Consider the following 27,441-nt stretch of genomic DNA (forward strand, 5'->3'; position numbering starts at 1 on the left):
TTGTACTCTATGTTTGGATGATAAACACGCTAAAAAGTTTTTCTCCGTAGAAAGTTCACCTGATTTTGTAATTCTCTGAAGTACCCAATCAAGCGATTTAACCCTCCCGGCTCGGCGGTGCTAAACCTGGGTGGATGGGACCGAGTGCGTAGATCATAACTTCATAATTGAACGAGAGTGATTTGTCGGACATCTCTTTAGGGCGTATGATACACGGCTGCTAGAAATTTTTTTTTCACAAAGTGGATTTGAATAACCTTGTCGATTTGCTATTAATCTGTTCGAGCCGCAATCAAGAGGAATATAATTTGACATTGACACCTGGCCTATCGGGCGGGGCTGTCTCTTCCTGAGTCGGGATGACAACCAATCTGTCCCGTTTCAAATTTACTTTTGCGTTACAGTTGCTTTTTCTATTCGTGGTCGCGCCAGGACTTTACGCATCATCAAATTGCATCTCGCAGACGTTACAAGGAATAGAACCAAAACAGCAAAGTGAAGCGTGGGGCACCGGCGGTTACCTCAACATATTCATGGCGAAATCGTACACGTTTCAGGAAGGATACCTTATCGGGTGGCAAATGTACAACCGAATTGACAGCGACAGTTATTTTGTGGATGTGTTCCGGCCCGTTGCTGGCGCTCAGGGGACATTCGACTTGGTGCACTCGACGAAAGTCAACGGTACAACTGCTGGAAACAAGACCATACTGGTCGCAACTGCCTTCAAGGTTAAGTGTGTTTACTGTCGTCATCTCTCTACCCTCCCTGCCCCCTCCCCGATTACGCGAGACAGGGCCCGACTTGGCACGGGCGACCACCCCGGTACAACCCAGTTTGCGACACTTATATTTAGATGTAATGTCACAGTCCGAAGTCGGCGAGCGGGTGTTAAGGGTGTAATGTCTTTGAGTGTCCGTCATGGTTCTCTAGAGCTGTCTAGTGTTAGAAACGTTGAATATGGGGAACAACCACATGGGGAAATATGAGGGTCAATATGGAGAGTTTGCACCCAGATCAAACTATTTCATTCTGTCCTCTAGGTTCAAACTGGTGATTATATTGGTGTTCACACTGACGGGAGTGGAACGTTCGGGTTGGCAATGGAACTTAGCGGAATATCTTCGGCGGATTGGCCAACTTTCAACAAGAGAACGTTCAGCGACTATTTCGTCACGAGTAAGAGAGTCTCTTTTCCAATCAACGCCATAGGCAGAAAAGTGGCTTTGAGAGCTGTTGTTGTCAGTGATCCATTCAAAGGTAGGGGAAGTCAACCTACCCCAGCCCAACCCCATCACTACCACCAACTGGACCACCAAACCCACCTTACCTTGAAGTAAATGTATATATCATATCTCGATTTAACAATGGATTTTATAGTTGTTTTTCATTTATTCAACCACCGATTTCTCTAATGATTTATAGGAGTAGCCAATGGTTGTAAGAGAGTAGGTCGTTTTCCAAATATACTAGGGCTTTTCAGGGTTGTAAAGATAGTCACAACATCTGATGGAGATTTGGGTGCGAAGACAGTCACAACCCTGACGGAGATTGGGTTGCAAAACATATCAACAGTAATAATCTTGACGTAGTTGGGGTGGAAGTCGCCAAAGTGAATATTATCATGAACCCATTGACTGTGTCAACGCCACGGATTTAGCCTGTCTGTTACACACCAGCCTGTGACACGTTAGAAAGGCCATTGGTACAGGCACATTATATAGCTACCATATAGATGAGACAATTGGACTTGCCTCTACGATTAATCATAGCAATATGTTCAATCTATCAACTTAAGGTGTAACTATCGCTGTTTCAGGGACAGGTACCTGTGACCAATACTTTGTCAAACTGTCTACCATCCTGACAAAGTCAGTCCTTTCCCAGGTATCTCACTCTGCAGCCGAATGCTCCTTCCTGTGTGTGAGGACCGCATCTTGCAATAGCTTCAGCTTCGACTCAACTACCAACATCTGTAAGCTGTACTTTGCTGTGAAGACACACTTGTCCTACAACCAACTCAAAGAGAACACAAGCTTGGTTGATGAACATTGGATGATTTGAGTAAAGACAAGATTATGACCTTGGTCTGTCCCAACGGCGACAGAGGACAAATCGGCAACCAAGAGCCGTTGTTGAATTTGACTTGTTGATATGGAATGTCACCTTAAAAAGTGCAGTCAATGTCACATCCATGAAGACACTCCATCAACTTGGCCAAATTGGAATGTCGAAACTTGACCAACATCCATCAAAGGACTCGAGATGTGATTATGTCATGATGAAGATCTCAGGCGCTGTTATTCCTAGGAGACTTTTTTGTCTAAGGAGGAAAGTGAAAGTATATATGAACAAAAGTACTCCAAACTTCTCGACATTTACCAATGTTGTTTTATTTGTTGATTTTCTTGATTGCACATATTTCACATGAAAGGTCTGGCGACAAGTAAGAGTACATCATTAAGTTTACAATCATATGAGGAGGATCACAATTATCGGCCCAACCTGAAAAGAATGAATTATCATTCTGAATGGTACAAGTACATACTTGCAATTCCAAAAAATATTTCCTCTGAGGCGTTGACTGTTACGATCAATTAACAATGTTTAGCCACTGAGGCATAGTTTTTTCACATGATTTGTTTCCATTTATTTTAAAGGGGATATAATAGGCACGATTGATTTGGAATTATCTCGTCCGCAGTGCTTTTGTGCCCTGGTAAAGACTAATGTAGCCGTCACTTTAGATTGAATGAATGAATGAAATTATCTTTTGTATAGCGCCTTTCCCACTGAATACAATGTTCAAAAGCGCTCACACTCCAAAATGCTCGCGGAAGAGGAAAGTTTTCAAGTTTTTTTGGAAGGTGATGGAGTCAGTTTCTTTCCTCAGGTCATGGCCTAGTGAGTTCCACATTCGAGGGGCATGCACTGAGAATGCCCTTGCCCCGAATGTTACCAGCCGGAATGGACGCTCGATAAGAAGATGCTGTGCCTCAGAACGGAGTGATCGGGCAGTAGTGTGCGGACAAATAAGTTCGTTGATTTGCAAATGCCCCATTCAGATTATAGTATTGATCGATCCAAATGTTTCCAGGTAGCACTCGGTCTGCTCGGACAAGTTCGGAAGGTACGAATATTTTAGATTGGGAGTCAATGGCGCATTTTCTAAACTTTTAAAAAAAACTTTGGGGAATTGAAAAAAAAGGGGTCAGGGCCATTTTTCAGAAACGCCCGGATCTCCGTCGCGTGTCTTTGCGTCTTTTCGTTCGCGTACAACCTCCCGAAAATTTTTCTCATGGATGTTTCCTACGCGTACGATCCGTGTTCACCGGGCCAACCAAAACCGGTCACTATATTAACTCCCCTTAATTTCAACCCATATTTCGAATCGATCTATACCTATGGGTTATGGTATCTTTTGATTGTTTTCGTTCCGTGGGGGATGATTATCGTCATGAATAGCGTCATGATATGGTCTTTGCGGCGGTCGGCCCAAGGGAACCTTGGGAGTGACCAGGGCAAGCGAGCCAGGGAGACGAAGGCTATCACAGTGCGGGTCATGGCAGTCTCGGTGGTGTTTTTACTACTGGAGATGCCCCAGGTCATCGCTAATATCATCTGGACTTTGGCCCTCGTCACTGGTTTATCTCAGTCACAAGAGCAAAACGTATTGGACATGAGACTCCTTCATAACGTGTTAGGAAACACATATTTTCTCTCCACAGTGAATTCCTTTATTAATTTCTATGTTTATTGCGTCACCGGAAAGAATTTTAGGTATACTCTAAAGAAAATGTTTAAGTGCTGTAAACGGCTGCCGTGATACCAACTTAAACTCGTCGGATTCAATCACAAGTTGCATTCATCGAGAGATGAACACGGCCGACACATTACTTTAAGCGTTTAAACTACTGTAATTTGCAAGGTATTCAACATTCACCATTTAGGCCTTTGCGCTAAATCCAAAAATCTATCGTTTCTATCAAGTAAGAAGTAGATATGATCCATACTTGTTTTTATTAATTGTCTCTCAACCACAACAAAACCGCCAGTGAAAAGAATTTAACGGGATCTAGAAAAACGCAGAATAAGCCTTTTGTTCTGAATTGAGACGTATATGGATGCTCATTGGTAGTGGAAACTAGATTTTACAGAAGGCTTTCGATGACAAGGAAAGAGAAGGCGGGAACAGCGTAACAATTTGTCCAGCGAGGCTAACGAAATGTGCTAACGATGGTTCTGTCGATCAACTTAAACTGAATAAAAGGGCACTGAATAAGTAGTGAATTGCGGATGAGGCTAAAACCCGTGGTGCTCTGTAAATGTATTCGTCAGATTTTGTGTTTGCCATATCGCACTCATAATGACCTGTTACCAGCCATTATAAAGGACTGTAGCGTTCAAACTCAATTGGAGAAAAGGTTCGTAAAATTCATCAACGGACTGCGGAAAACAGGAAATACACTCGTAAAGGTTACAGTTGGATTATTATTTGCCGGGAGCGTCTCATCAGTGGGGAAAAGTCTAACTATGGTGTTACAAAAGTACAACTGGAATAGGGATCAGCTGCCTGATGAATGTATAATGCTAAGGGACATCAATAGGGAAATTTGTGGATTGGGGCATAATAGGGTTGCCATCCAAGTTAGGGAATTGCTTGAAATGCGGGAGGCAGGGAATCATATTCTCACAAAAGAGGAAATAGACATGATAATTCACTTTTTGTGTACAGGTTGATTTGATGGAGTATTGTTTTTGGTGTTAGTTTTATTGTGATAGTTCAAGATACTAATGTAACTTATTCAGGATCATCTCCAAGAATGAGAGGTTTTCGGGTTCGACTCTCAGTCTTACCTTTTACTTTGTTTGCCTTATCGTAAACTTGTATTTGCAACCAACTCTGTATTGTCTTATTGCACCTTATTTTTTGTTATCTGTACAACGGAAAGTAGTACGAATAAACATATATACATGTATATATATATATTCCCAGGGGCAAGCAGTATGCGGCAGATCCCACACATGGATAACCTGTCACGTCGCCAAATGACCGTTAGCTTCCTATTCTCATGTTCTTGGCGGCAACTGCCATGTGTCTGTCATGTGGTCCGATGTGCCGATCAGCAAAGTCTCTGACTTCGACGTTGATGTTGTGTGACGTGAAGTATGTGTCGAGTAGTTTTCTGTAACACATGCGCTCGAACGCTTTCTCGATTGACCAACACCTTATCGGAAGTCAGAAATTTCCATGCCGACTTATCGACGGTGAATATCAGTCCTAAAATCTCATCCTTTGAAGAATGGGGGGTCTACGCACAACGACGGTGGATTGGCATGCAAATATCGTTTCAGAAAAGTGGTGTCAAAAACGTAGTCAAATTTATAGTTCTATGCTCGACAACGTATGAAATGTATAAAAATGTCGGTCGACTGTGTCGGGCTAAATATTCATCGCGACTCCTTACTTGGGTTCTTTTTTGTACTTATATTAATGGCGTATATGGTGACATAACCATGGTAACCACTTCGGATTGGAAGGATATGTAACTCTTCTTTTGCCACGTGGTCAATCATTGTGTGGTTTGTTCAGGGAAGGATTTGAATTTATAATGAAATCAATTTGGATTATATAGCATTTGGACGTTGTTTGTTCCGACTGAGCAGATAGCGAGTTGTTCTCTGTGTTTGGAGTGAGCATATGATAAACACGCTAAAAAGTTTTTCTCCGTAGAAAGTTCACCTGATTTTGTAATTCTCTGAAGTACCCAATCCACCGATTTAACCCTCCCGGCTCGGCAGTGCTTAACCTGGGTGGATGGGACCGAGTGCGTAGATCATAACTTCATAATTGAACGAGAGTGATTTGTCGGGCATCACTTTATACAGGGCGTATATGATACACGGCTGCTAGAAAAAAATTTTTCACAAAGTGGATTTGAATAACCTTGTCGATTTGCTATTAATCTGTTCGAGCCGCAATCAAGAGGAATATCATTTTACATTGACACCTGGCCTATCGGGCGGGGCTGTCTCTTCCTGAGTCGGGATGACAACCAATCTGTCCCGTTTCAAATTTACTTTTGCGTTAAAGTTGCTTTTTCTATTCGTGGTCGCGCCAGGACTTTACGCATCATCAAATTGCATCTCGCAGACGTTACAAGGAATAGAACCAAAACAGCAAAGTAGAGCGTGGGGTACCGGCGGTTACCTCAACATATTCATGGCGAAATCGTACAAGTTTCAGGAAGGATACCTTATCGGGTGGCAAATGTACAACCGAATTGACAGCGACAGTTATTTTGTGGATGTGTTCCGGACCGTTGCTGGCGCTCAGGGGACACTCGACTTGGTGCACTCGACGAAAGTCAACGGTACAACTGCTGGAAACAAGACCATACTGGTCGCAACTGCCTTCAAGGTTAAGTGTGTTTACTGTCGTCATCTCTCTACCCTCCCTGCCCCCTCCCCGATTACGCGAGACAGGGCCCGATTTGGCACGGGCGACCACCCCGGTACAACCCATTTCGCGACACTTATATTTAGATGTAATGTCACAGTCCGAAGTCGGCGAGTGGGTGTTAAGGGTGTAATGTCTTTGAGTGTCCGTCATGGTTCTCTAGAGCTGTCTAGTGTTAGAAACGTTGAATATGGGGAACAACCACATGGGGAAATATGAGGGTCAATATGGAGAGTTTGCACCCAGATCAAACTATTTCATTCTGTCCTCTAGGTTCAAACTGGTGATTATATTGGTGTTCACACTGACGGGAGTGGAACGTACGGGTTGGCAACGGAACTTAGCGGAATATCTTCGGCGGATTGGCCAACTTTCATCAAGAGAACGTTCAGCGATTATTTCGTCACGAGTAAGAGAGTCTCTATTGCAAGCAACGCCATAGGCTGCAGAAAAGTGGCTTTGAGAGCTGTTGTTGTCAGTGATCCATTCAAAGGTAGGGGAAGTCAACCCACCCCAGCCCAACCCCATCACTACCACCAACTGGACCACCAAACCCACCTTACCTTGAAGTAAATGTATATATCATATTTCGATTTAACAATGGATTTTATAGTTGTTTTTCATTTATTCAACCACCGATTTCTCTAATGATTTATAGGAGTAGCCAATGGTTGTAAGAGAGTAGGTCGTTTTTCAAATATACAGGGCTTTTCAGGGTTGTAAAGATAGTCACAACATCTGATGGAGATTTGGGTGCGAAGACAGTCACAACCCTGACAGAGATTGGGTTGCAAAACACATCAACAGTAATAATCTTGACGTAGTTGGGGCTGAAGTCGCCAAAGTGAATATTATCATGAACCCATTGACTGTGTCAACGCCACGGATTTAGCCTGTCTGTTACACACCAGCCTGTGACACGTTAGAAAGGCCATTGGTACAGGCACATTATATAGCTACCATATAGATGCGACAATTGGACTTGCCTCTACGATTAATCATAGCAATATGTTCAATCTATCAACTTAAGGTGTAACTATCGCTGTTTCAGGGACAGGTACCTGTGACCAATACTTTGTCAAACTGTCTACCATCCTGACAAAGTCAGTCCTTTCCCAGGTATCTCACTCTGCAGCCGAATGCTCCTTCCTGTGTGTGAGGACCGCATCTTGCAATAGCTTCAGCTTCGACTCGACTACCAACATCTGTATGCTGTACTTTGCTGTGAAGACACACTTGTCCTACAACCAACTCAAAGAGAACACAAGTTTGGTTGATGAACATTGGATGATTTGAGTAAAGACAAGATTATGACCTTGGTCTGTCCCAACGGCGACAGAGGACAAATCGGCAACCAAGAGCCGTTGTTGAATTTGACTTGTTGATATGGAATGTCACCTTAAAAAGTGCAGTCAATGTCACATCCATGAAGACACTCCATCAACTTGGCCAAACTGGAAAGTCGAAACTTGACCAACATCCATCAAAGGACTCGAGATGTGATTATGTCATGATGAAGATCTCAGGCGCTGTTATTCCTAGGAGACTTTTTTGTCTAAGGAGGAAAGTGAAAGTATATATGAACAAAAGTACTCCAAACTTCTCGACATTTACCAATGTTGTTTTATTTGTTGATTTTCTTGATTGCACATATTTCACATGAAAGGTCTGGCGACAAGTAAGAGTACATCATTAAGTTTACAATCATATGAGGAGGATCACAATTATCGGCCCAACCTGAAAAGAATGAATTATCATTCTGAATGGTACAAGTACATACTTGCAATTCCAAAAAAATATTTCCTCTGAAGCGTCTACTGTTACGATCAATTAACAATGTTTAGCCACTGAGGCATAGTTTTTTCACATGATTTGTTTCCATTTATTACAAAGGGGATATAATAGGTACGATTGATTTGGAATTATCTTGTCGCAGTGCTTTTGTGTCCTTGTAAAGACTAATGTAGCTGTCACTTTAGATGCACAAATGCATTTGCAATGCCCCATTCAGATTATAGTATTGATCGATCCAAATGTTTCCAGGTAGCACTCGGTCTGCTCGGACAAGTTCGGAAGGTGCGAATATTTTAGATTGGGAGTCAATGGCGCATTTTCTAACCTTTTTAAAAAACTTGGGGGGAATTGAAAAACAGGGGTCAGGGCAATTTTCGGGGGTTGGGCAGGGACGATCAATTTTTTTCATGTGGCCTTCAGCTGAAACCTGGTATTTATAGAATTTGCAGGTCTGTCTCAACAACAGCAATATGGAAAATAATAGTTTCTACACATTTAAGCACTCGGAACTTTTCAAATTCAATCACAAATTTCCAATCTTTGATGAATGGCGGAACCAAAAATTACTAGTAGGCAGCATATACCATCAGCTTTTCTTGTGTATTCATCATGTATAGCCTACCTGTACATTTGAAAATTTAACATAGAATCTACTTTGAACTGCTATGATTAAGTCAAAACTAAGAAATATACAATCAGTGTCAAGTACAATATTGCCAATAAGGCTTCTACCAGGCCTCTCAATTACATTGTAGATCTTTTGGGACACACTGCTTTCCTTTAATAGGATTTTACAGTCATTTCAAAATGTCTGTTTGTGCAAAACAACGGGTTTTTTGAATAATCATTTGACCAACTCGATATGCAACATCATTTAAAAGCGTTTTGGAGCAGATTTGACAATTTCAACCTAAAAATAATGATCCAGGATTAAAAAAAAGAAAAAAGGGGGCTATTTTGACCCCCCCCCTTAATTTGGACCACAAACTGTTAAAGGATGTGTATTTGGTGTAACTGAGAGGCCCTAAAATGTGAAGACAGATAACCACTTGTATACTAAAAGAGATGCACACACACTGGCACGGCTGTACTTCATGAAGAATGATGAATAGAATGTCATGATGAGATAGAACAGAGGCATCAGATCTAAACTCGAGAATCTTTGCTTGTCTCACAAAACACTGCGAGGGAGGAGCTCAAAGATAGGCCAAAATCAAGGCTCTTCACAAAGACAGCTCCACCACAGCAGTGTTTGGAGAGACAACAAATGCCGACAGTGAGGTATCAATATCTATTCTAAAACAGCTCCAGTTGGATACTGAAATGTCATTTTGACTGCTTTCATATTCTGTGCCAAGCTGCTATGGATGCGACCCCAAGACCTATTTCTCGATCTGTAAATTTGGGCACAATAAACTTAAAGTGAGCATGCAATTAAGAAGCCTGAAAATGACATAACACTGCAAGAAGGTGTTTTAGAATACCTGAACTTCACCAAGCAAATGTAATAAATAAATTATCATATTTAAAAAGTTGATTAAATAGAAGTGAGAAACCACCTTTTGGATGAGAGAATAGTTAATTAATCAGCTCAACGACTGTGGTGAATTCATTTGGAGGTCTCGAATGGACCAAGTGAAGAAGGAACATTTTAACTCACACTTCACCGGGAAAACCCAACTAACAACCAATCTTATGATTTAGTTACACCAAATCATTTGGCCCCCACCATGGTACAGCCCCTGGTTCCAAGACATCTCACAAACCCACCTCTACTATTCAATCATTCAAAGGCAGCTTAACTACAATAATACCCTAAGTGTCACCATTGTTAATAATCGAATTTAAGTTTTCGTGGCGTCATGAACTGTTTTACAACATCATCTGTAACTTTAGTACGTCTTTCTCGGTGTTCTGATACAAGGTCCTGTAGTATTGTGATCAACTCTTTCTTGATTTCCCCGGTCAGCATCTTTCCCGAAGAATAATCCTGAAATAAAGCCATCTGAGATTTAGAAATTGGAAGAATGCACCTGCTACAATGCATCGATTACTATTGAGGCCATACCAGGAATAAGAAACAGAGAACAGGTTGTCAACTTTATCTTGAACCCTGATGGCAGCAAATCTCGACAATTGAAATAATTACCTCTTTTATTTGTGCCAGCTTCACGTCATCTTCGAGGAAGAAAGTGAGATACTGATAGGGTATATCTACATCACAGTTACCACCATTCTTCCGATGTTCCTCAACAGTCATACCACCGCCGGAGAAAGCATATTTATTGATCTGGAAAATGTTAGTCAAATGGTCAATATAACATATCGTTGGTAAATTAGTCAGCTTAATTTTTTTGAGTCTTTGTGTAGTTAAACCATAAAAGCTGCTGGCTCTAGTAGAGAGGAAAGCAAATGAATCCACATGCTGGCACTGCAGGGGATACTCAGTATGAACCTATGGGCATCCATGGTGTTTTGAGGAAAAATTAGTTACCTTATTTTTAATTTGATTATTCGTGTCCGTTATGAAGACTGCTGAATTTGGATCACTGGCGTTCATTTTGGTCTGAGCACCCTGGAGAGCTGGGAAGAATGTCGAGTGCATCAATGCTGGCTTCTTATATTTGAGGCGAGGGGCTACATCTCTTGTCATTCGGAAATATGGGTCCTGAATTAGAAGCAACGTCAATATTTAAACTTTACTGTCAGAATGATTCAAACAAAAAGAAGAACATGTTAGACAATAAAATTCTATAGAATATAATACAAAAATCAACCCATTTTGAATATGACACATAGACCAAAAATGCCCAATTAAGCATTTCTCTCATTAACAACCATGACTAAAATCACACACCTGGTCAATAGCGCATGGAATAAGACAGGGTATATCCTTCTTGCCGTTAAAGATCTGTGGAAAAGAGCTACTGAATGCTGGTGCTGCTTGTATTGAAGGAAAACTAATCTTTCCTATGCAATCACTGTCGCCGAAACCAAATATCGATCGTGCTTGGTTGAATGTCACACACTTCTGGACTCGAACCATGTTCTGGTAAAATGCTGTCGATTGCCTGTGGAAGGGAAAACAAATTTCAAGGATTTGTCAGCAGGGCAGAACTTACAAGGCATTGACTTACCAGTCACTGTTCAAAGCAGTAACTTGATTGGCTAATTTCCCAGTTAGATTCTATGATTGTCTTCGAGGAGACCCGGTCTGTGGCATCAAAGCTTTAATGCAGTCACACAGGATGGTCTGGAGATTGGACAACATGTGACTCACAGAGAGTTCAGACTCACCCAATATAATCAAGATCAGAGAAAATAAAGGTTTTCTCAGGATCAAAGCCGCAAGCGATTATATCTTTGGCGTTTTCTAAGGCTAGTTTCTTGGCCTGTTCAAGCTTCAGGTCTTTCCACAGGAACTTCTCATCGTCGGTCAACTGGATGACAAGGGGAACGTCGAACGTCTCCTGAAGCCATCTGAAAGTGAGAATTAACAAGATTCTAAAAAGGTGAAGACTTTAAGACATAATAAGGCTTTATCACTGAATAATGTCATGACTACCCCTGCCCCCCCCCCCCCCCCCCAATATTACTTACTTTGTGAACATGAATGGAATAAGATGTCCCATGTGTAGTGATGTGGAGGATGGTCCTCGGCCAGTGTACAGGTAGAACGGTTTGCCTTGCTCATACAAATTCAGGATGTTGTGCATTTCTCTGAAAGAAACATAACAAGATTTTGAGCAAACTCTCTGCTTAGAGAACATTACCCGGTATACGGTATCATAATTTTGACTACAGTGATTGATAGCATTTCTAGAGCACAGGATTGCATCTTGCTTTTACATAAATTTACCATTATTTACCTGTGTGAAAAGAAGATGCCTCGCTTCAGCAGGTGGTGTACAGGTTTACCGGTGACCCTCTCCATCTTCTCAATGAGCTCCGAGTCTATCTTTGTACTACCAAATTTCTCTGTAAAAGAACACTAAACTTCTGAATCTGAGTACATTATGGTCTCGACATTCACAGCTGTTAAATATTAAGCCGAAACGCGATCAATCAACACTTGGATTTTACCATAACAATCAACATTGAATTGATGCGACCTTGCGTGTGTCACTCTGTCAGTGTCAGGTGAAACACATGACATGCCCAAACGGCCAAACAAACTTCTTCGAAATCGTCCATTTTGGCATTTCCGATCCATTTCTCTTGTTGGCTGGCCCTGATGACTAACGTAAATCACTAAATGAATCATGTCCTGTGTCAGTGATTTGGCCTGCGGCTGAGAAACGGAAATATTTCACTGGAGTGAAACTGAAACTGGAGTCAAGTCATGAAGGACAATCCATTCAACATTCATGGACATTAATGACAAATAAGAACCCACTGATTAGTTTATCGTAATCGATTCCCTTAGCAGATTTGCTCTCTACATTCCACGGATCAACAAAATCATCATCATCATCCCCAACATGGTTTTTTTCGTCTGTTTTCGGCACATTTCCGTCTAAATCGACCTTTTCCATGTTTTCAGAAATATGTTCTGCCATCTTCCACGTTTCATCAGCTTTCCTATTCTTGATGTAAACACCAATGTCATTGGCTTATATTCAAGAAGCCGGTGTTACACAATCGCTGATTGGTTGAAAATCCAAGATGTCTGCGCCCATGAAGAAGACCTATGCTGCTGTACATGCATGTACATAATGTGTGCTTTTTGACAACAACTTTCAAAATCTGCGCATTTATTGCATCAATCTCAGAAATGAGATGATGAAATTGGGTTGAAATGAATTGCCTTGTTGAGTATCGGTCTTCTGACTCTGAAAGTGATATTGATGATGGAGAAAAAAGTACTACTTTGGTCAAAAAGTATTTTGATTCTGAATTCGGGGGAAAATTAGGACCGAACATGCCGAGTTCGAGTCCGAATAAAGTCGATTCACTCAAATGTTCAGAAGACATTTGTCACAATAGTGAAAATAGAATGTCTTCACCAGTGTGTCATGAAGAAGCTGCAGGAGTGTCGACAACAGTAAATCGTAATTTGAATTCCGAGAATTGCGGTAAACCGGAAAATGTTGCCTCAGGTGAGCCAGTGGAAGTTGTGCAATTGCCAAGCAGCAAACCTCATTCTGATATTACTGCTGAACCAAAGAACGATTTCTTCAATTTGTCATCAGATTCTGACGACTTAGATTCTGGACAAGAAACGACAGAAACTTTTGCAGAAGAAATTTTAGAGGCTGCAACAAAAAAGATCGACACTCAGTTTGGTAGTGTTGGGATCCCTGGTGGAAAATACTGGAATGATTTCACTCCAACAGAAATAAAGACCAGAGGACGAAGAAACCCTGAAATTCATTCAAAAAGAATGAGAGACAACATGAGACATAAGGAAGAGGGGCATGGTCCTCACCTAAAATATCGCAAACCTGACAATTTGGCCAAACAGACTACTCCGAAGCTTACTGCCGACAAATACGTGTCTAAGAAAATATTTTACGTTCACCACAAAATTGGGCCGCATTTGGTGAATTCTTCTCCGCCTTCCAGACCGCCAAAAAAAGAGGTGATTAAAGTAAACGCCCATGGAAGTGGAATAAATAGACTGAGATGGTGCTCAAGGAAAGAATACAGTCACTTAATTGTGTCAGCGTCTATGGATACTACAGTGAAAATTTGGAACTTGTTTTCCTCAGAACGTCCAGAGGAAGAACTGCAGACTTTAAAACACCATACCAAGGGTGTCAGAGATATTGTGTGGTCTCACTCGGCCAAGGAAATCCTTTCTTGTGGTTACGACCGAAAAGTTTTCTTCTCTGATGTTGAGAAGGGTATATCGATACGTTGTTATGATCATGATGATTTCGTGACTTGTCTTGCTGTTCACCCTGTGGAGCCCCACATCTTCGTCTCGGGGACACGCAATGCGATACTTTGCTGGGACATGAGGACGAATGTACAGCAACCAGTGAAAGAGTTCAGGTACAAGGATGATATTGGCCAGGTGAATATGAGGCTTCAGTCATAGGCCTATGCTTGGCTTGTGCTGGTCTCTTCTTACCTAGTTGTTGGTTGGCCTTAACTGAAATTTTTGTACAACTGTGTGCAGCACGTGCAGCTGGAATCACAACAATCATATCTCGATCAAAAACAAGTTTAGACCGCTGCAGCTAAAGCAATGCACTACTTAAATTCACCCAGTATTACATACTTGTAATCCAGTTTTTTTGTCTCTCAAATTGTCTCCAGGTGCAAGATGTTCTCTTCATCAACAATGGGGCAGAGTTGATCAGCACAGGTGATATTGTGACCAGAGACTCGGCAGATCGGAACATCATGGCCTGGGACTTCAGAACAACAGTGGTCCTATCAAACCAAGTTTACCAGGTGGTCTATTATAATCTTGTTCTTCTGCATTTGGAATATTTGAGATGCAGGGTAGACATTCTGTTTGTTTTTGGGAATGCAGTCTGCTGACCTAGAAAGTTCTGCTATAGAGACACAGAGTTCAGTGGTGCTCTTTGTAAGCTACAAGGAATTCATCAAAGTATTACATGTCACATTTAATCATTCTTTATCCATTTGTTTAGGAGAGGTACACATGTATCCGCTTGCTGTATCATCCAGAGGACAGATCATTCTTAGTCCAGACAAATGGTAACTACCTGGCATCATTCTCGACAGAGCGACCATACAAAATGAATAAGTGTAAACGATTTGAGGGCCATACGGTAGGTGAACTGGCTTATATCTGGGATGTGTAGTCCAAGTGATGCAGTGACGATAATCCTTAAAACAGTTCAGTCTGGCTATCCGACAGAAATCTAAGTCTCTGTTAAATAGCATCAAACAGCAATATGCAGAATCTTGTATGAAATCTCTGATGTTGAAATCACTATAGGACCCCCACCTTTGTCCTCTCCGCACACAGAATGTTAGCATGCAGAAACAGAATTTGAGCACTGAGAAGCCCTGATGTCCTCAGGAGTGGTTCTTCCCATTTTGCTTTGTGACTTCCTAACTACTAGTTCTATCATTGCTTCAACATGTCTAACTACGGTACCAATCATTTGTTTAAGGTGCTTGGCTATAATATCGGTTGCGACAAAAGTCCAGATGGGAAGATCATCATCAGTGGTAGTTCGGATGGAAAATTGATGTGTTACGACTACTACACTACTAAAGTCATGAAAAGACTAGACACCGGATTGAGTGACTGTTTGGATGTGGCCTATCACCCAGTGTTGTCAAACACTGTGGCGTGCTGTTCGTGGAGTGCTCAAATAAGCCTATGGCAATGAGAGGTCATCTAGAGTCGGTGACTGTTTGGATGTAGCCCATCATTCGGTGTTGTCAAACACTTTGGAGTACTGTTTGTGGGTGCTCTATAGCCTGAGGAAGAGGCCGGCTGAAATTCTGGACTTTGAAGTATTCAACTGTACCTGCTGCAGTAAACATATTTTGTAGTGTAAAGAGACAAGAATCTCATGGCCTTGTGGTAAACCTCACTTCAATTAAAAAAATATGCCAGATTCCGAAGGCAAGTGTGTATTTCCGTCCAATTATCAACAATTATCAATTTTTATGCAAAATAAAGATTCTCATCATTCAACCAATTTCTTTCATCCTTATTTCTCATTGAAATTCTCACTAGATGAAAGGAGTAGAATTTGTGGAACAGACCTTCCTTTTGATTTGAAGTTTTGTACCTGGGACAGCATCAAGACCCTTGAAACTATGAACCTGTTGCAGACCTTAGGAGGTACCATGAGGCAAGAGGGTACTGATGTGTCTCAGGTTCGTGACGTGTACTAGGTACACCACATACTTGAGGTATCTGAGCTACTTCAAGCAGGCTACTTGAGTTGCCAAGTAGGGAACTTGAATCTGTCTTCAAGAAGACAGTAAGATTGAAGCTCTACCGGGGCCAGATAGGTCCTCATGCCTCATGTTGCTTGAGTTGTCAAGTAAGGCGAATTGAGTTGCCCTCTTGGGTGCTTGGGCCTGTCTTCAAAAACACAGTGAGATAGAATCGCCTAAGAAGCAGAACCCTTGAAATATTCAGGGATTCCCCATAATGAAAAATCTGAATTCACCATGCTGATGACACAGTGAAAGAGACGAGACAGTCACATCAGACCTGGCAGCTCCACCGTTGTACATACGACCCTGGCTTCTCCAATTTGCAAAGGACATGTCAAGAGAGATGGGACAGCCACAACCAGATCAATTTGGCGCTAGAATCACATCTGCAACTACAGGACTAAGCGGGGCCTGGCTGCCCCACCATCTCGTCAAAATGGTGACCTGCATGGTCACAGCCTGATCAAATTGGGACTGCCCTGAGGAAAAATGTGTCTCAATTTCACCATGATAAATCCACAATTCACCATGGAGAGCATGGTAAACTCTGATCTTTTTCATAAGGATGGCTACTCCACCATCTCGCTAACACAGCGAGAAAGATGAGACTACCAAAACTAGATTGAATCAGCCCCGGCAGCTCAACCATCTTGCTTTAGTAAGAGAGATGAAGTAGTCACAACCAGAATAGACCAGGCCTGAATAATCAATCGTCTCGCCAACACCACACAGTCAGAGATGAGGCAGGCATAATCTGATCGAATCCACCCTGGCAGTACTACTCGCTAATGACATGATGAAATCAAGCCTAGCTACTCCCATCCTCTTGTTAACAACACAGTTAGAGAGATGAGACAATCACAACCAGACTGAATTGCTCCTGGCATCGCCACTGTGTGAAAGACATAGTGAAAGAGATGAGATCGACAGTCAAACCGAGATATTTAAAAGTAACCTTCACCATGGTTAAATTCTGACTTCACAATGGCGAAAAAAGAGATCTTTTGGGAAGGGTAGATAAAACAGAGAAAAGAAAAATATGACACACTATTTTCTTGACTAGATCTTGATGTTTATTTGCCCAGTAATTACACTCGTATGCATATTGAGATAAAGAAAATCTATCACTACAATGGGAATGAAGTATTTTACAAGGGACACGCTCGATCCAAGATTGTTCAGCATTGAGATTGTCCAAAGACCTATCTTACTAGCTTAGTCCAGAGATAGCGAGACAACAATACTGTAAATCTGGTTAGGAACTGTCACTACTCCAAAGATGGTAGCACTCAGCATGCGCTTTGTAATGAAGTAGTACATTTGCCATCAAGTTGCAACAACCCCTGATCAGTTTTAAAGTGAATGTACTTTCCAAGGGGACTATATAACCATTCCAGGTGGCAGCACCTGCATACCTAATAGCATACAGTAAACGGGGTCAGAAGCCAATGTGATTATCGCTGCTACAAGCTTGAGAGAACAGCTCCTGGCCGAATTTACAGTATTGTATCACACTTGTGCTGTCAGCTGAGTTGGTCATAACTTCATACAGAACTTGGAGCAGGGGTGCCCAAAACTAATTTTACCAATCACTTATCAGTCTACCGGCAGCTGAATTCTATAAGCTCTACTTGGACAAGAAGTACAACATTTCCAAATGCTCACAAAAAACATATGTCTGCACGAACCAACCGATCTTTTCCAACTCAAACAGTAGAGAAGGTTGGTTAGTAGAGACCATGACCAGTATAACCTGAAGTCCAAGTCAACTCTAGTTTGCTGGGATGTGCCATACATTTGGTGCACGTAACCACAGGATAACGCACTAGGGGGTCTAGTTAGCCGATAGACCATCACTCAAGTCCTCAATCTCAAATTCAATGCCTGATTTTGGTCTGAATCCCTAGCATTCTCAATGTAGAAACATGCAATAGAATGTACGGGAACCTTAAGAGTACACTTGGAACCCAGGCTGTGTCATCTAGATATCAAGAATTAAAAGTCAAAATGAACATGAGTGGAATGATAAGATCTCATTTAAAATCATACAAATAATTACAAACGTCATCAAATGATTTGGGAAACATTATGTAAACACCAGTAAATCATACTTTAAATTCTTCCTTGATCGTCATGGATACAAGATAACAACACTTGCACAATGAATAATATTGAGATTTTAAAGACCTATTTGTATATTCTACCCACAAGGATAACCCCGCAGCAAACCTTACAAGCACACAACCTCATGTCGGAATGTTGGCCGTTTGGTCAAATGTGACATCATGGCACTAATTAAATACCTTTTGAAATCAATTATAACACAGATATTCCCGAGAACAGATCAGACAGATCAATTTGATCCAGTCAACTCAACAAGTTTGATCAAGAGAGCTGAACTGATTTGAGCCAGACAGCTGAACCAGTTTGAGCCAGACAGCTGAACCAGTTTGAGCCAAACTGCTGTGCCACTTTTGATCCAGACAGCCAAACTAATTCAAGCTAGACAGCTCAACCAGATAGTGCCAGACATCCTAACCAGTTTGATGCCGGCAGCTCAAAAAGCCTGAGCCAGACAGTGCAACCAGTTAAAGTCGAATTCAGAAGCAAAAACTATGAAGAATATTTAATAGACAGCTTTGATATCGCCAGGAAAACCCTAGGGCTATGTCCACATAGTCAACATAAATCTAATCTTTTTTTCTATTTCATGCAAAATTTGTTGAACAAAAATGTTGGAGTTACCAAATACAGAATAATCATTACATAAACATATAAAAGTCGAAATTGCAGGAATTGTCATTAGAACTGAATCATTTAGAACTGAACAGCAATATTCATCTCGGATTACCAGTAAGTGCCACACGCTATTATCTCTCAGGCACTAACCGACTTAATGGGTTAGATAGCACATGTACAGGCCTGATGAAAACAGCTAGGACTGCTTGAGAAGAAACTGACTTTTACCCGCAAATCTGCCAGAAATGAAAATAACTTTCCCCGAAATCTGCCAAGAATGGAGCTGCATGGCTCATCCATTCCCAAGACATGTCTTAAGCCACTTTTGCTGCCTCTCTCCGGTGATTCAGGGTTCCGTAAGATCTCAGCGGATAGTAGAAGGAACCCTATATGCAGTCAGAGATTGTCAAGTTGGCTGAAAGGGGACCAATGCAGGACCTGCAGTTTTTGTCATTATGATGACTCTTGGGTAAATATTGCATAACCTTTTCCAAAACCGGGGTAAATAACTCTGTATATATTTTCATCACTGTGTAAATCTGAGTAAGTTTCCCTCGAACAGTCGTAGCTGGTTTCAATCCATCTGAAACATCCACTATTGACTTTATAAAAATGTGGCGCCACTTTGTACAAATGCTGATAATATGAAAGAATGAAACAACTCAATACATCCACATCTCACATTGCAATGCACTGAAATATACACAATAGTTGAAATATACAAAGATACTGAAATCAGAAATGGCCATGTAGGTCGACTAATGTATGGCACTCACCAGCAATGAAAACTTGGTTTGAAGCGCCGTGTGAACAAGGGATTTTTATCACTGCAACCTGTGATTTATCGGTTCCATGTACAACAAAAAGATCTCTCCTCTGCGGACAAAACAGAAATGGCTGGGCTTGATAGGTCGGTCTGAGCACCGAATCTGTGCAAAGTGCAAATGGCCATTTCTGAGATAAGTATTTTTGAATAATTTCACAAACTTCAACCATCACAACCCTTATAATACAGCAATTATTCTATCTCAAAATCTCAAACAAAACAAATGCCTTTATAAACAAGAATTTGACGACTTTGACTCCCACAGGTATCAATCCTTTGGAACTGACAGACAATACTGGCAAACATCCACATTTGCCGAAAAAAACACTAAATGATAAAACCATTTCAATAAATCAAGACTTGCACAAAAGACTCAATAAAAGTAAAGCATGGATGATGACTTAAGTACCAGTTCGTTGGTAATATACAAAATAGAAATTACAGAGAGAGGTACAGACATCTAGAGTTGTAAGGTACTTTGGGATCAACTACAGTCAGCTCCAGAAGTAAATATACACTCCCTTTTTGGACTATTAGTCAGTCAACTTGATTGAAAGTTAAGATTTTCATGAATCAAAATTTGAGACCGAACACAATTTTCAACTCTTCTCTTTGCTGAACAAAACTTTGAAAAAATCGGCCCAGCAGTTAGCGCTCATGAGTTCAGCTAGGGGGTGTGGACATTTACCTCTGATGGAGATCTTACCTTGAAATATGTACAAGATATACACAATACCAATGGATGAAGTAGAGACACTTATATTAAACCTCACAATATGTACAAAATCTGACCGTATATTATTTCTTAAGTGGCAGTTTACATTGATTGCCAAGAATTATATCAACCTGGGGACCAGATTTTATAATCTGGGTACCAGGCTGTTACATCTGTACATGTTTAAATTTAGATACATTACAAGTTTAAATCCATATACCCGGTACATCATTAAATGCATGACAGACTTTTCACTTCTCAATATTTGAGCTCACGCCCACATGAAATGTGATTATTTAGTTACTTCAGTGAAGAATAGCCAAAAGTCATGATGTACCAACACCGCGCCATGTGAAATTTGTAGTACACCTTCCTTCTACCCACACCTCAGAAAATGTTGTGAAATGATAATAAGTGACAAACCTTAAAATATTCTTGACCGTATTTAGGTAAAACTCAAACCACATTTCGGTTCGGCATCAACTAAAATGGCTTCATTTACTCTACAAAAATAATTTCCCTACAAAGGTGGGCCATCGTATTGTTCTTGAGTTTCCAAACATTAAATTGGAAAAGATGACGGAAAATTCCACAAATCATGAATTATTCTTTATCGCAACACTGATATACATCCTTAATATTTAAAGGAATATACACACTACCCGTTACAATGTTGTCATAAATGATATTAACATGGTCTCCAATCAAGGGAAAGTTAGCACACATCGAGATGTTACAAGTGATGACATATCAAACGCTAACTAGAACACCTATGGCAACAACACCATCGAATTGAAGAAATGAAGAGGTGAATGCACAAGTGCAATGGAGTTGCTGACGAGAACAGATAGACAGGGTCGCCACCTATCATTAGAACCATGCATTAGAAGTGTACTGCTCTTGTCAACAACTGATCTTATTCTAAACCGCACTTTTTGTCCCGTGCGCTCTAAACCCTTCAATTGTTGCTATACATACACATGACTGCAGCAGTTTTTGATGACAACTTTCTGTACACCATCCAGGCCTAACATGGTATTATGTCATTTTATCAAACTACAGGTGCGTGGCGTAGTAAAAGATCAGAGACATAACACCGATGTTAGTCCAGAATATCTATGTACAGCGGATGTACACATGTACAGTGGATTGCAAGCAGACTACTCACAGCTGAGAAACGGCATAATTTGCGGTCACTGACCATCATTGTGGAGCTCAAAATACATTCAATTTTTCAGTAGTATGCTATCATCAAGTTAAAGGAACAAGTGATTGAATGAATGAGTTTCTAAATAATGACAATGATGATCATGATCATGATGATTAGTTCCTTGAAAACTTGCCTTCACCAGAAGTAGCCGAGGCGGAGGCTATGTTAGAGATGAAAGTCATGTGATGAATTTCTTTGCCACTCAATATCGCAAAAGTACTTCTGAAGCACTTAAGCAAGAATTCCCATGAAAAGGGCTGTGAACATGGTTAAGTACATGTATAAAAAGATGAAAGTTCCTTTTTTTCCTTTGCTGTCTTACACATCAAACCAGTTGTCAATATTGTCAGTAATCTGCTGGCAAGCTTATAAACAATTGATTAAATTTAACAGGGCAAAGAACAAACGAGGTTAACACAAACCATATGGGCAAGCAGGTCTATCACACCTGTATCACACTATCACAAACCTAGGCTAGGAGTTTACCATTCCCATTTTAACCAAAGCCTCACAAACGATTGGAACCAACAAGAAAATTTGCAGAAAAACCCTGTAAAACTTTCGAAGAGGATTTGGGTGACAGTCACCAATGATTTTAACATCCAAAATAACCCTTAAAGTTTGGTGCACACCAGCAACCAAACGTGACAGCGACAACACGAGCAACTTAAGACTTCTTTGGCACAGTAGAAGTAGTCAGGCCATTAGTGTTTGCTTGGCAATAAGGGAATATTGATTTCTCATTGGCGCAACAACTGTAGTCACACTTTTGTCGCTTGTGTGCATCACAATTTGTTCAATTACTGAAGAGAAAACAACTGGCACTAAAATTATCTCCTTGATGACAGAATCCATCCTGTAAGTATGAGGTTCCCAACGGTAGCTTCAGTTTGTCCTAAACGTGGAATTTATGAATGTTCAAGCCGTTATTGCTGGCGTATGATCTTATTTGCACGCTTGTTTGCCGCTTGTACCCGATCATCCAGAGAACCAGCCTGAAGAGAAAATGATACATGGATTAGAATGTGAAACAGGGTAAGAACCAGTTTACAGAATCATTTTCACGTCTTTTGAGCCGTCTCCTCAGACAATTCCGCGACTGTTCAATGTCCTGTCTGATGAAACTGATTTTTCCAAAAATCCTATATGGTTAGCAAAACCACCACCTGGCTGGAGATAAGAATCTATACCACAGTTCAGATTTTCTAAATCTCTTCAGCACATTCATCTAAAAGTGTAAATTTCAAGTAAAAGTTCTTGCTTTCTGTCCTGTCGGGGAGACTCGATACCTCAATTGGAAGAGCAGCAATTCAAAGATATGGTTTGCATCCCAGTCAGGCAGCTTGATTTTTTTGTACTTATCTCATTCTTTCTTTATATGAACAAGCATTAGCACCTTGTATTTATTATTTAGCCCAGAGATGGTCAGGATTGACCAGAAACATCAGGACTTTTATGAAATATTCTACCACCCTTGTAAACAACACACAAAACTAACTGATTCTACCAACTGCACATCTTTTATCCTAAAGTGTGTTTCCTTTTCAAACTCTACCTAGAAATGTAAGGGAATCCACAGAAGGAGAAGCTACATGTATCTCTACTGCCATAAACCAGCTGAACTGACACTCAATCTGGCCCTATATTTTAACCCTTTTTAACAGAGGCGTTTTAGATAAAATGTGGTCGCATGCAAGTACGTTACGGCATAAAGAGTGAAAATACAGCGTCGATTGTTCGGGGAGCGTCCCTCGCTGCAACCGACAACACTAAACAAAAGACATTTAATATGAGAAAAGATCACACGAAAGAGTCTGAAAATGGAACAGAAACATTGAGCATGAAAGCATAGTGTGGAAATAAATCCTGGACAAAATCGATGGCTTGGTCCCGAGGATTAAATAGCTTTTCTGGATTTCAACTGTAGACCAGTTTCAGTACAAAATGATAAAGCAAATACATGGCAATTTCAAAGATGTTTTCTGAAAGCCAACATTTTGGCAACACTTTTGTTTTTTCAACTAAGTGTCCCAATCCATCCTGGAGAACAAGCCATGATTTGGTTGTCAGAAATAATCATTTTTGTACAAGTGTGCTGAAATAAATAAATAGAAAGAGAACTCATGCTGAATATGATATAGACTGCAACATTTCACTTCAACAATTAGCATGACCTTGTCTTATCCCCAGAAGACGTTTTCACCCGCCCATGGTCATGCTAATTGCGAGGCATTGATGCGCAAACGAATCACAAGACTGAAGCTGTGTTTGTTTGCTGCACACAGTATGTGAAAGAGCGTAATAGTCAGCAGTGTTAGGGCAAGGCTAGGATGCTCCTCCAATTGGAGCTTTTATAACGTTATAAAAGTTATACATTTAAGGCATGATGGATATATTTTGAGCTTTTCATGAATTATACTTTCAAAAAACTGTACAGATCAGGGGGCATTGGCAAAGGAAAGAGGATTTTTTCATCAAGGCTGAGAAATATTAATGGTTAGTAAAACAGGACCTGGGGCGAAAGGCAGGCTCAGGCAAATATCATGAGAGTATATAATACAATTGGCATGGGGTCCTGGATATTAAAAGGGACTTCTGGAACTATATTTTGGGTAGGCAATGGTCCAGTCTCCTCCAATCAGGACTTGAGTCTGTGCTCTTGAGCTAGAATGTTGTATGCTGTTTTGTATTCTTGATTAACTGGTAAAATTTAATTGATTGCAAAATCAAATTAAAGTGTGTCATAATGTTCGGGCCAGCATGAAGTGATCAAACAAATGAACTCAACTTCACCTCTCGAGCATCAAACATCAAAATCTGGACACGATATAAATCGTAATTTGTGTCAAATTGAGGTAAAGATGGGTCGTTTTGTTTGACTACATGCACGTGACCCTTCTGAGGTGAAAGAATGAATAAGATCACTAATCAAGAAAATAACATAAATGAGAGAAATCATGTGTTCACAGACTTGCACCAGACAACGAAACAGTCATATCCGTGGAATAAGACAAATTGACCGCCATTCTAATCTGATGGGATTGTCTGCGCATTTCTTGTAGAAAAGGTTGTAAAATGCACACACTGATTCCATCAAGTTAGACTGGACTGAACAGTACGTCTCAAAAATGCTAACCAACAATTGATTATTATACACCAAAGTAAAATACTTCACCCCATATTCAAGGTTAAAGAAGTTACAGATACCACTGGACTGGGTAACCTTCAAGACTTGAGAGTCAACCCGATATGGCCAATATGGCCAACATTTCCAACATTTCCAATATGGCTAACATTTCCAATATGGCCAACATTTCCAATATGGCCAACATTTCCAATATGGCCACCAAATCAGGGCTGTTCGCCATTTTATCAGAAAACCTTTTCCACAAATTTCTTCTTTTATTAGGATTTACAAATTCCCCACCTCATTTTATACTATTCAAAAAAGTTGACAAATATCAGATTTTTGAGACATACTGTACATAGCTAAGGAAAAGGAGGATAAAATGAGTACGGAAGCCAAAGCAATAATAGGCCCTCACACCGGCTAGAGTCATCCTTGGGCGCCGTTTAAGAGGCGAGCAACTTGGTGGCGCGTTTGTTGGCTTCGTTGATTCTCATCTCGTTTGACGTCGCCTGAAAAACGATATCGGACAAAAATACGATTAATCGGGGGAGACGAGGTTATATAGACAACCGATGCCATGGATAAGCGGAAAAGATTAAAACTCACTCCACCAACGAAAAATGCTTGGAAAGCTGAAGTTGGCCCCACACCTCCATCTTGCACCTAAGTTCTTCATGCAAATGAATGGTATGAAAGAAACACTGGTATATCCTTCAGCAACTCGGTTAAGTAGTTGGGACGAGAAACTGCACCAAGCTCGAGACCTCAATCAGAGTGGTTAGTCTGTCATACCCCCCCTCTTGACAACAATAAGCACTTATTTGGACCACAGTCAACACATTATGGGTAACAATGTCCCAATTTTCATTCTGGGGAGTACACTAGGTTCAAGACCGTTAGTCCATGCATACAAACATAGGATGAACACAGGCCACTGCGACTCGGGGTCAACACCATCGTACCACAACGAATAGGAATATGACATTTTCAGGGTGCACAAAATCTTCACTGGAAACAACGGTTATCTCACAATAATGAAACCAATGGTTAAATTGTACGATTTTCCAGTATAAATTCAATGGTTAGTAGACCTTCCAAATCTCAATGACACAAAGAATTCTTCCAAATCGACCACAAATTAAAACTCTTGAGCAAAATTTGTGGCAGATGTCTATTCAAGTCAATTATTTGTTAGTAAAATGAGGAAGTTCTAACTCCATCCACTAGGAGGCACTGCAAAGATTTGAATGCTTTAACAGCAAAGGCAGGTTCTGTTCCACAGAATCAACAAATGACACAACATTATACCAATATAATAATCTTGTGATTGTCTGCAGCCAGATGGAGAACAAGACAAGAGCAGAAGGTATCATGTCCTTCTCGATCTTGCTGCTCATGGCGTGATGTAACATTGTGTCCTTTTTGGAAGGCTGAACACCAAACATGACCAGTATTTCTGTCAAAAGTTCAAAGACTTGCAATGCCACCGAATGCAGGTTGAGTCTAAATGAAAACCTATTCCCTGATTCCATTCCAAGGGCGTCTGAACACAGAACAACGCTCTCACCTTCTGGTTAATCCTATCAACAGCGCGATTCTGCGAGTCGATTTCACTCCCCATGTCGATTGCCATGTTTCGTAAGTTGCCGATCATGCCGCTGACTTCAGAGATATTCTGCTCCATCTCGTCTTCACGAGCGTCATTTGTTATCCTGAAAATATGACAACTACTCTAAACCTTGTCCCAATCTCAAATAAACGGTATGTGTCCATGTGGTAATGTTTGTTTAGATAACTTAACATGACATTCATTTAGCTTTGGAGACTCTAAAAACCTGAGGCAAAATCTCATTACCGTAACTTTTTACTACATTGGATTCCTTACCTCTGAACATAACCCCCACATGGTCCACCCGCATCCCCTCCGACCACTATTCTCGGACCAGCATTATTGACTTTACCGTCCTCGTCCTTCTTCCATGCAGCTTTGTATTCAGCACTTCCCTCCATGTTTTTACTCCTGCAAGGAAGACGTTTGTTAATCTCACAATAAGATGCCTTCAACAGCGTCAGATTGACTTGTATTTGCACGAGGATCTCTATACAATAAGGGTGGTCAACTGGACAACATTTCAACCCTTTCGATAAGGGCCTTACCCTGTCTTTAATCAACATATCAAAAGGATAAAAAGGTCAGAAATATATCCTATTTCAGCCCTAAAAGAACAGGCATGTTGTTTTCCAAATAGCCAGTATCATCCAGGCTTTCAGAAGACAGATCAGAAACATCCTAATCAAAATGACAAAACTGTTTGCTCCAATCCTATTCAATTAACTACCAATTCAAATGTACATGTATCTGAAACAAAAACATCCAAAATGTTTCCAATTACTTTTTTCAACAGAAGCTAGTCACCATATGAAGCGAACTCACAAGACTCAAATTATACGGAAGTTTTTTTAATGTTCGTCAGTAATTGGAAAAGGAAAAAAATCGAATATCACAGCCAAATTGATTCGTTTATTTGACAAGCATCAAGTACAGATGAGACGATAACACAAATCACAGAAACTAATGAAGAATAAATGAAATGCCAGCTTGACTTTTGTGCAGGATGAATAGTAATCAAAGCCGGGACTCAGTTTCATCATTTTTACTCCGATAGCGTGAAAACTCCAGTCATTTCAT

The 27,441-nt window shown here is 40.7% G+C and overlaps 5 protein-coding genes across 23 annotated transcripts in view; 3 read left to right on the forward strand and 2 right to left on the reverse strand.

Moving 5' to 3' along the window:
- Positions 1 to 28: 28 nt before the first annotated feature.
- LOC135485069 (uncharacterized) lies at positions 29 to 3,156 on the forward strand. Its single transcript, XM_064766798.1, has 3 exons — positions 29 to 731; positions 1,044 to 1,260; positions 1,820 to 3,156. Exons 1-3 carry the CDS (start codon positions 360 to 362, stop codon positions 2,062 to 2,064), a joined length of 834 nt encoding a protein of 277 aa, XP_064622868.1. The 5' UTR covers positions 29 to 359; the 3' UTR covers positions 2,065 to 3,156.
- A 2,551-nt stretch (positions 3,157 to 5,707) lies between these two features.
- LOC135485356 (uncharacterized) lies at positions 5,708 to 7,756 on the forward strand. Of its 2 annotated transcripts, XM_064767268.1 has the most exons (4): positions 5,708 to 5,828; positions 6,123 to 6,421; positions 6,734 to 6,953; positions 7,512 to 7,756. In XM_064767268.1, exons 1-4 carry the CDS (start codon positions 5,819 to 5,821, stop codon positions 7,754 to 7,756), a joined length of 774 nt encoding a protein of 257 aa, XP_064623338.1. In that variant the 5' UTR covers positions 5,708 to 5,818. The 2 variants fall into 2 exon arrangements, with proteins under 2 accessions (XP_064623338.1, XP_064623337.1); XM_064767267.1 differs by lacking the exon at positions 5,708 to 5,828 and having other exon boundaries at positions 5,877 to 6,421.
- A 20-nt stretch (positions 7,757 to 7,776) lies between these two features.
- On the reverse strand, positions 7,777 to 12,819 carry LOC135485355 (tryptophan--tRNA ligase, cytoplasmic-like). Its single transcript, XM_064767266.1, has 8 exons — positions 12,651 to 12,819; positions 12,124 to 12,232; positions 11,855 to 11,974; positions 11,552 to 11,734; positions 11,112 to 11,325; positions 10,749 to 10,922; positions 10,404 to 10,544; positions 7,777 to 10,244 (listed from the first exon to the last, which is right to left on the reverse strand). The coding sequence occupies exons 1-8, from the start codon at positions 12,811 to 12,813 to the stop codon at positions 10,086 to 10,088; spliced, it is 1,263 nt and encodes a 420-aa protein (XP_064623336.1). The 5' UTR covers positions 12,814 to 12,819; the 3' UTR covers positions 7,777 to 10,085.
- A 146-nt stretch (positions 12,820 to 12,965) lies between these two features.
- On the forward strand, positions 12,966 to 15,824 carry LOC135485354 (WD repeat-containing protein 25-like). Of its 2 annotated transcripts, none has more exons than XM_064767264.1 (4): positions 12,966 to 14,273; positions 14,519 to 14,656; positions 14,860 to 15,000; positions 15,349 to 15,824. In XM_064767264.1, exons 1-4 carry the CDS (start codon positions 13,053 to 13,055, stop codon positions 15,568 to 15,570), a joined length of 1,722 nt encoding a protein of 573 aa, XP_064623334.1. In that variant the 5' UTR covers positions 12,966 to 13,052; the 3' UTR covers positions 15,571 to 15,824. The 2 variants fall into 2 exon arrangements, with proteins under 2 accessions (XP_064623334.1, XP_064623335.1); XM_064767265.1 differs by having other exon boundaries at positions 14,860 to 14,926; positions 15,349 to 15,501.
- Positions 15,825 to 17,182: 1,358 nt separating this feature from the next.
- Positions 17,183 to 27,441, reverse strand: part of LOC135485357 (synaptosomal-associated protein 25-like) — a 54,653-nt gene continuing 44,394 nt past the window's right edge. For 15 of the 17 annotated variants that reach the window (XM_064767281.1, XM_064767280.1, XM_064767278.1 and 12 more), the window contains 3 exons: positions 26,638 to 26,772; positions 26,320 to 26,464; positions 17,183 to 22,617 (listed from right to left, as the gene is read on the reverse strand). In XM_064767281.1, the coding sequence (XP_064623351.1) occupies positions 22,549 to 22,617; positions 26,320 to 26,464; positions 26,638 to 26,772 (349 nt within the window). In that variant the 3' untranslated portion in view covers positions 17,183 to 22,548. Of the gene's footprint in view, positions 22,618 to 25,167; positions 25,262 to 26,319; positions 26,465 to 26,637; positions 26,773 to 27,441 lie in introns of all 17 variants that reach the window. The other 2 variants (XM_064767276.1, XM_064767274.1) reach the window with 1 other exon arrangement.

The sequence above is a fragment of the Lineus longissimus genome, chromosome 3, assembly GCF_910592395.1.
Source record: "Lineus longissimus chromosome 3, tnLinLong1.2, whole genome shotgun sequence".
NCBI lineage: Eukaryota > Metazoa > Nemertea > Pilidiophora > Heteronemertea > Lineidae > Lineus > Lineus longissimus.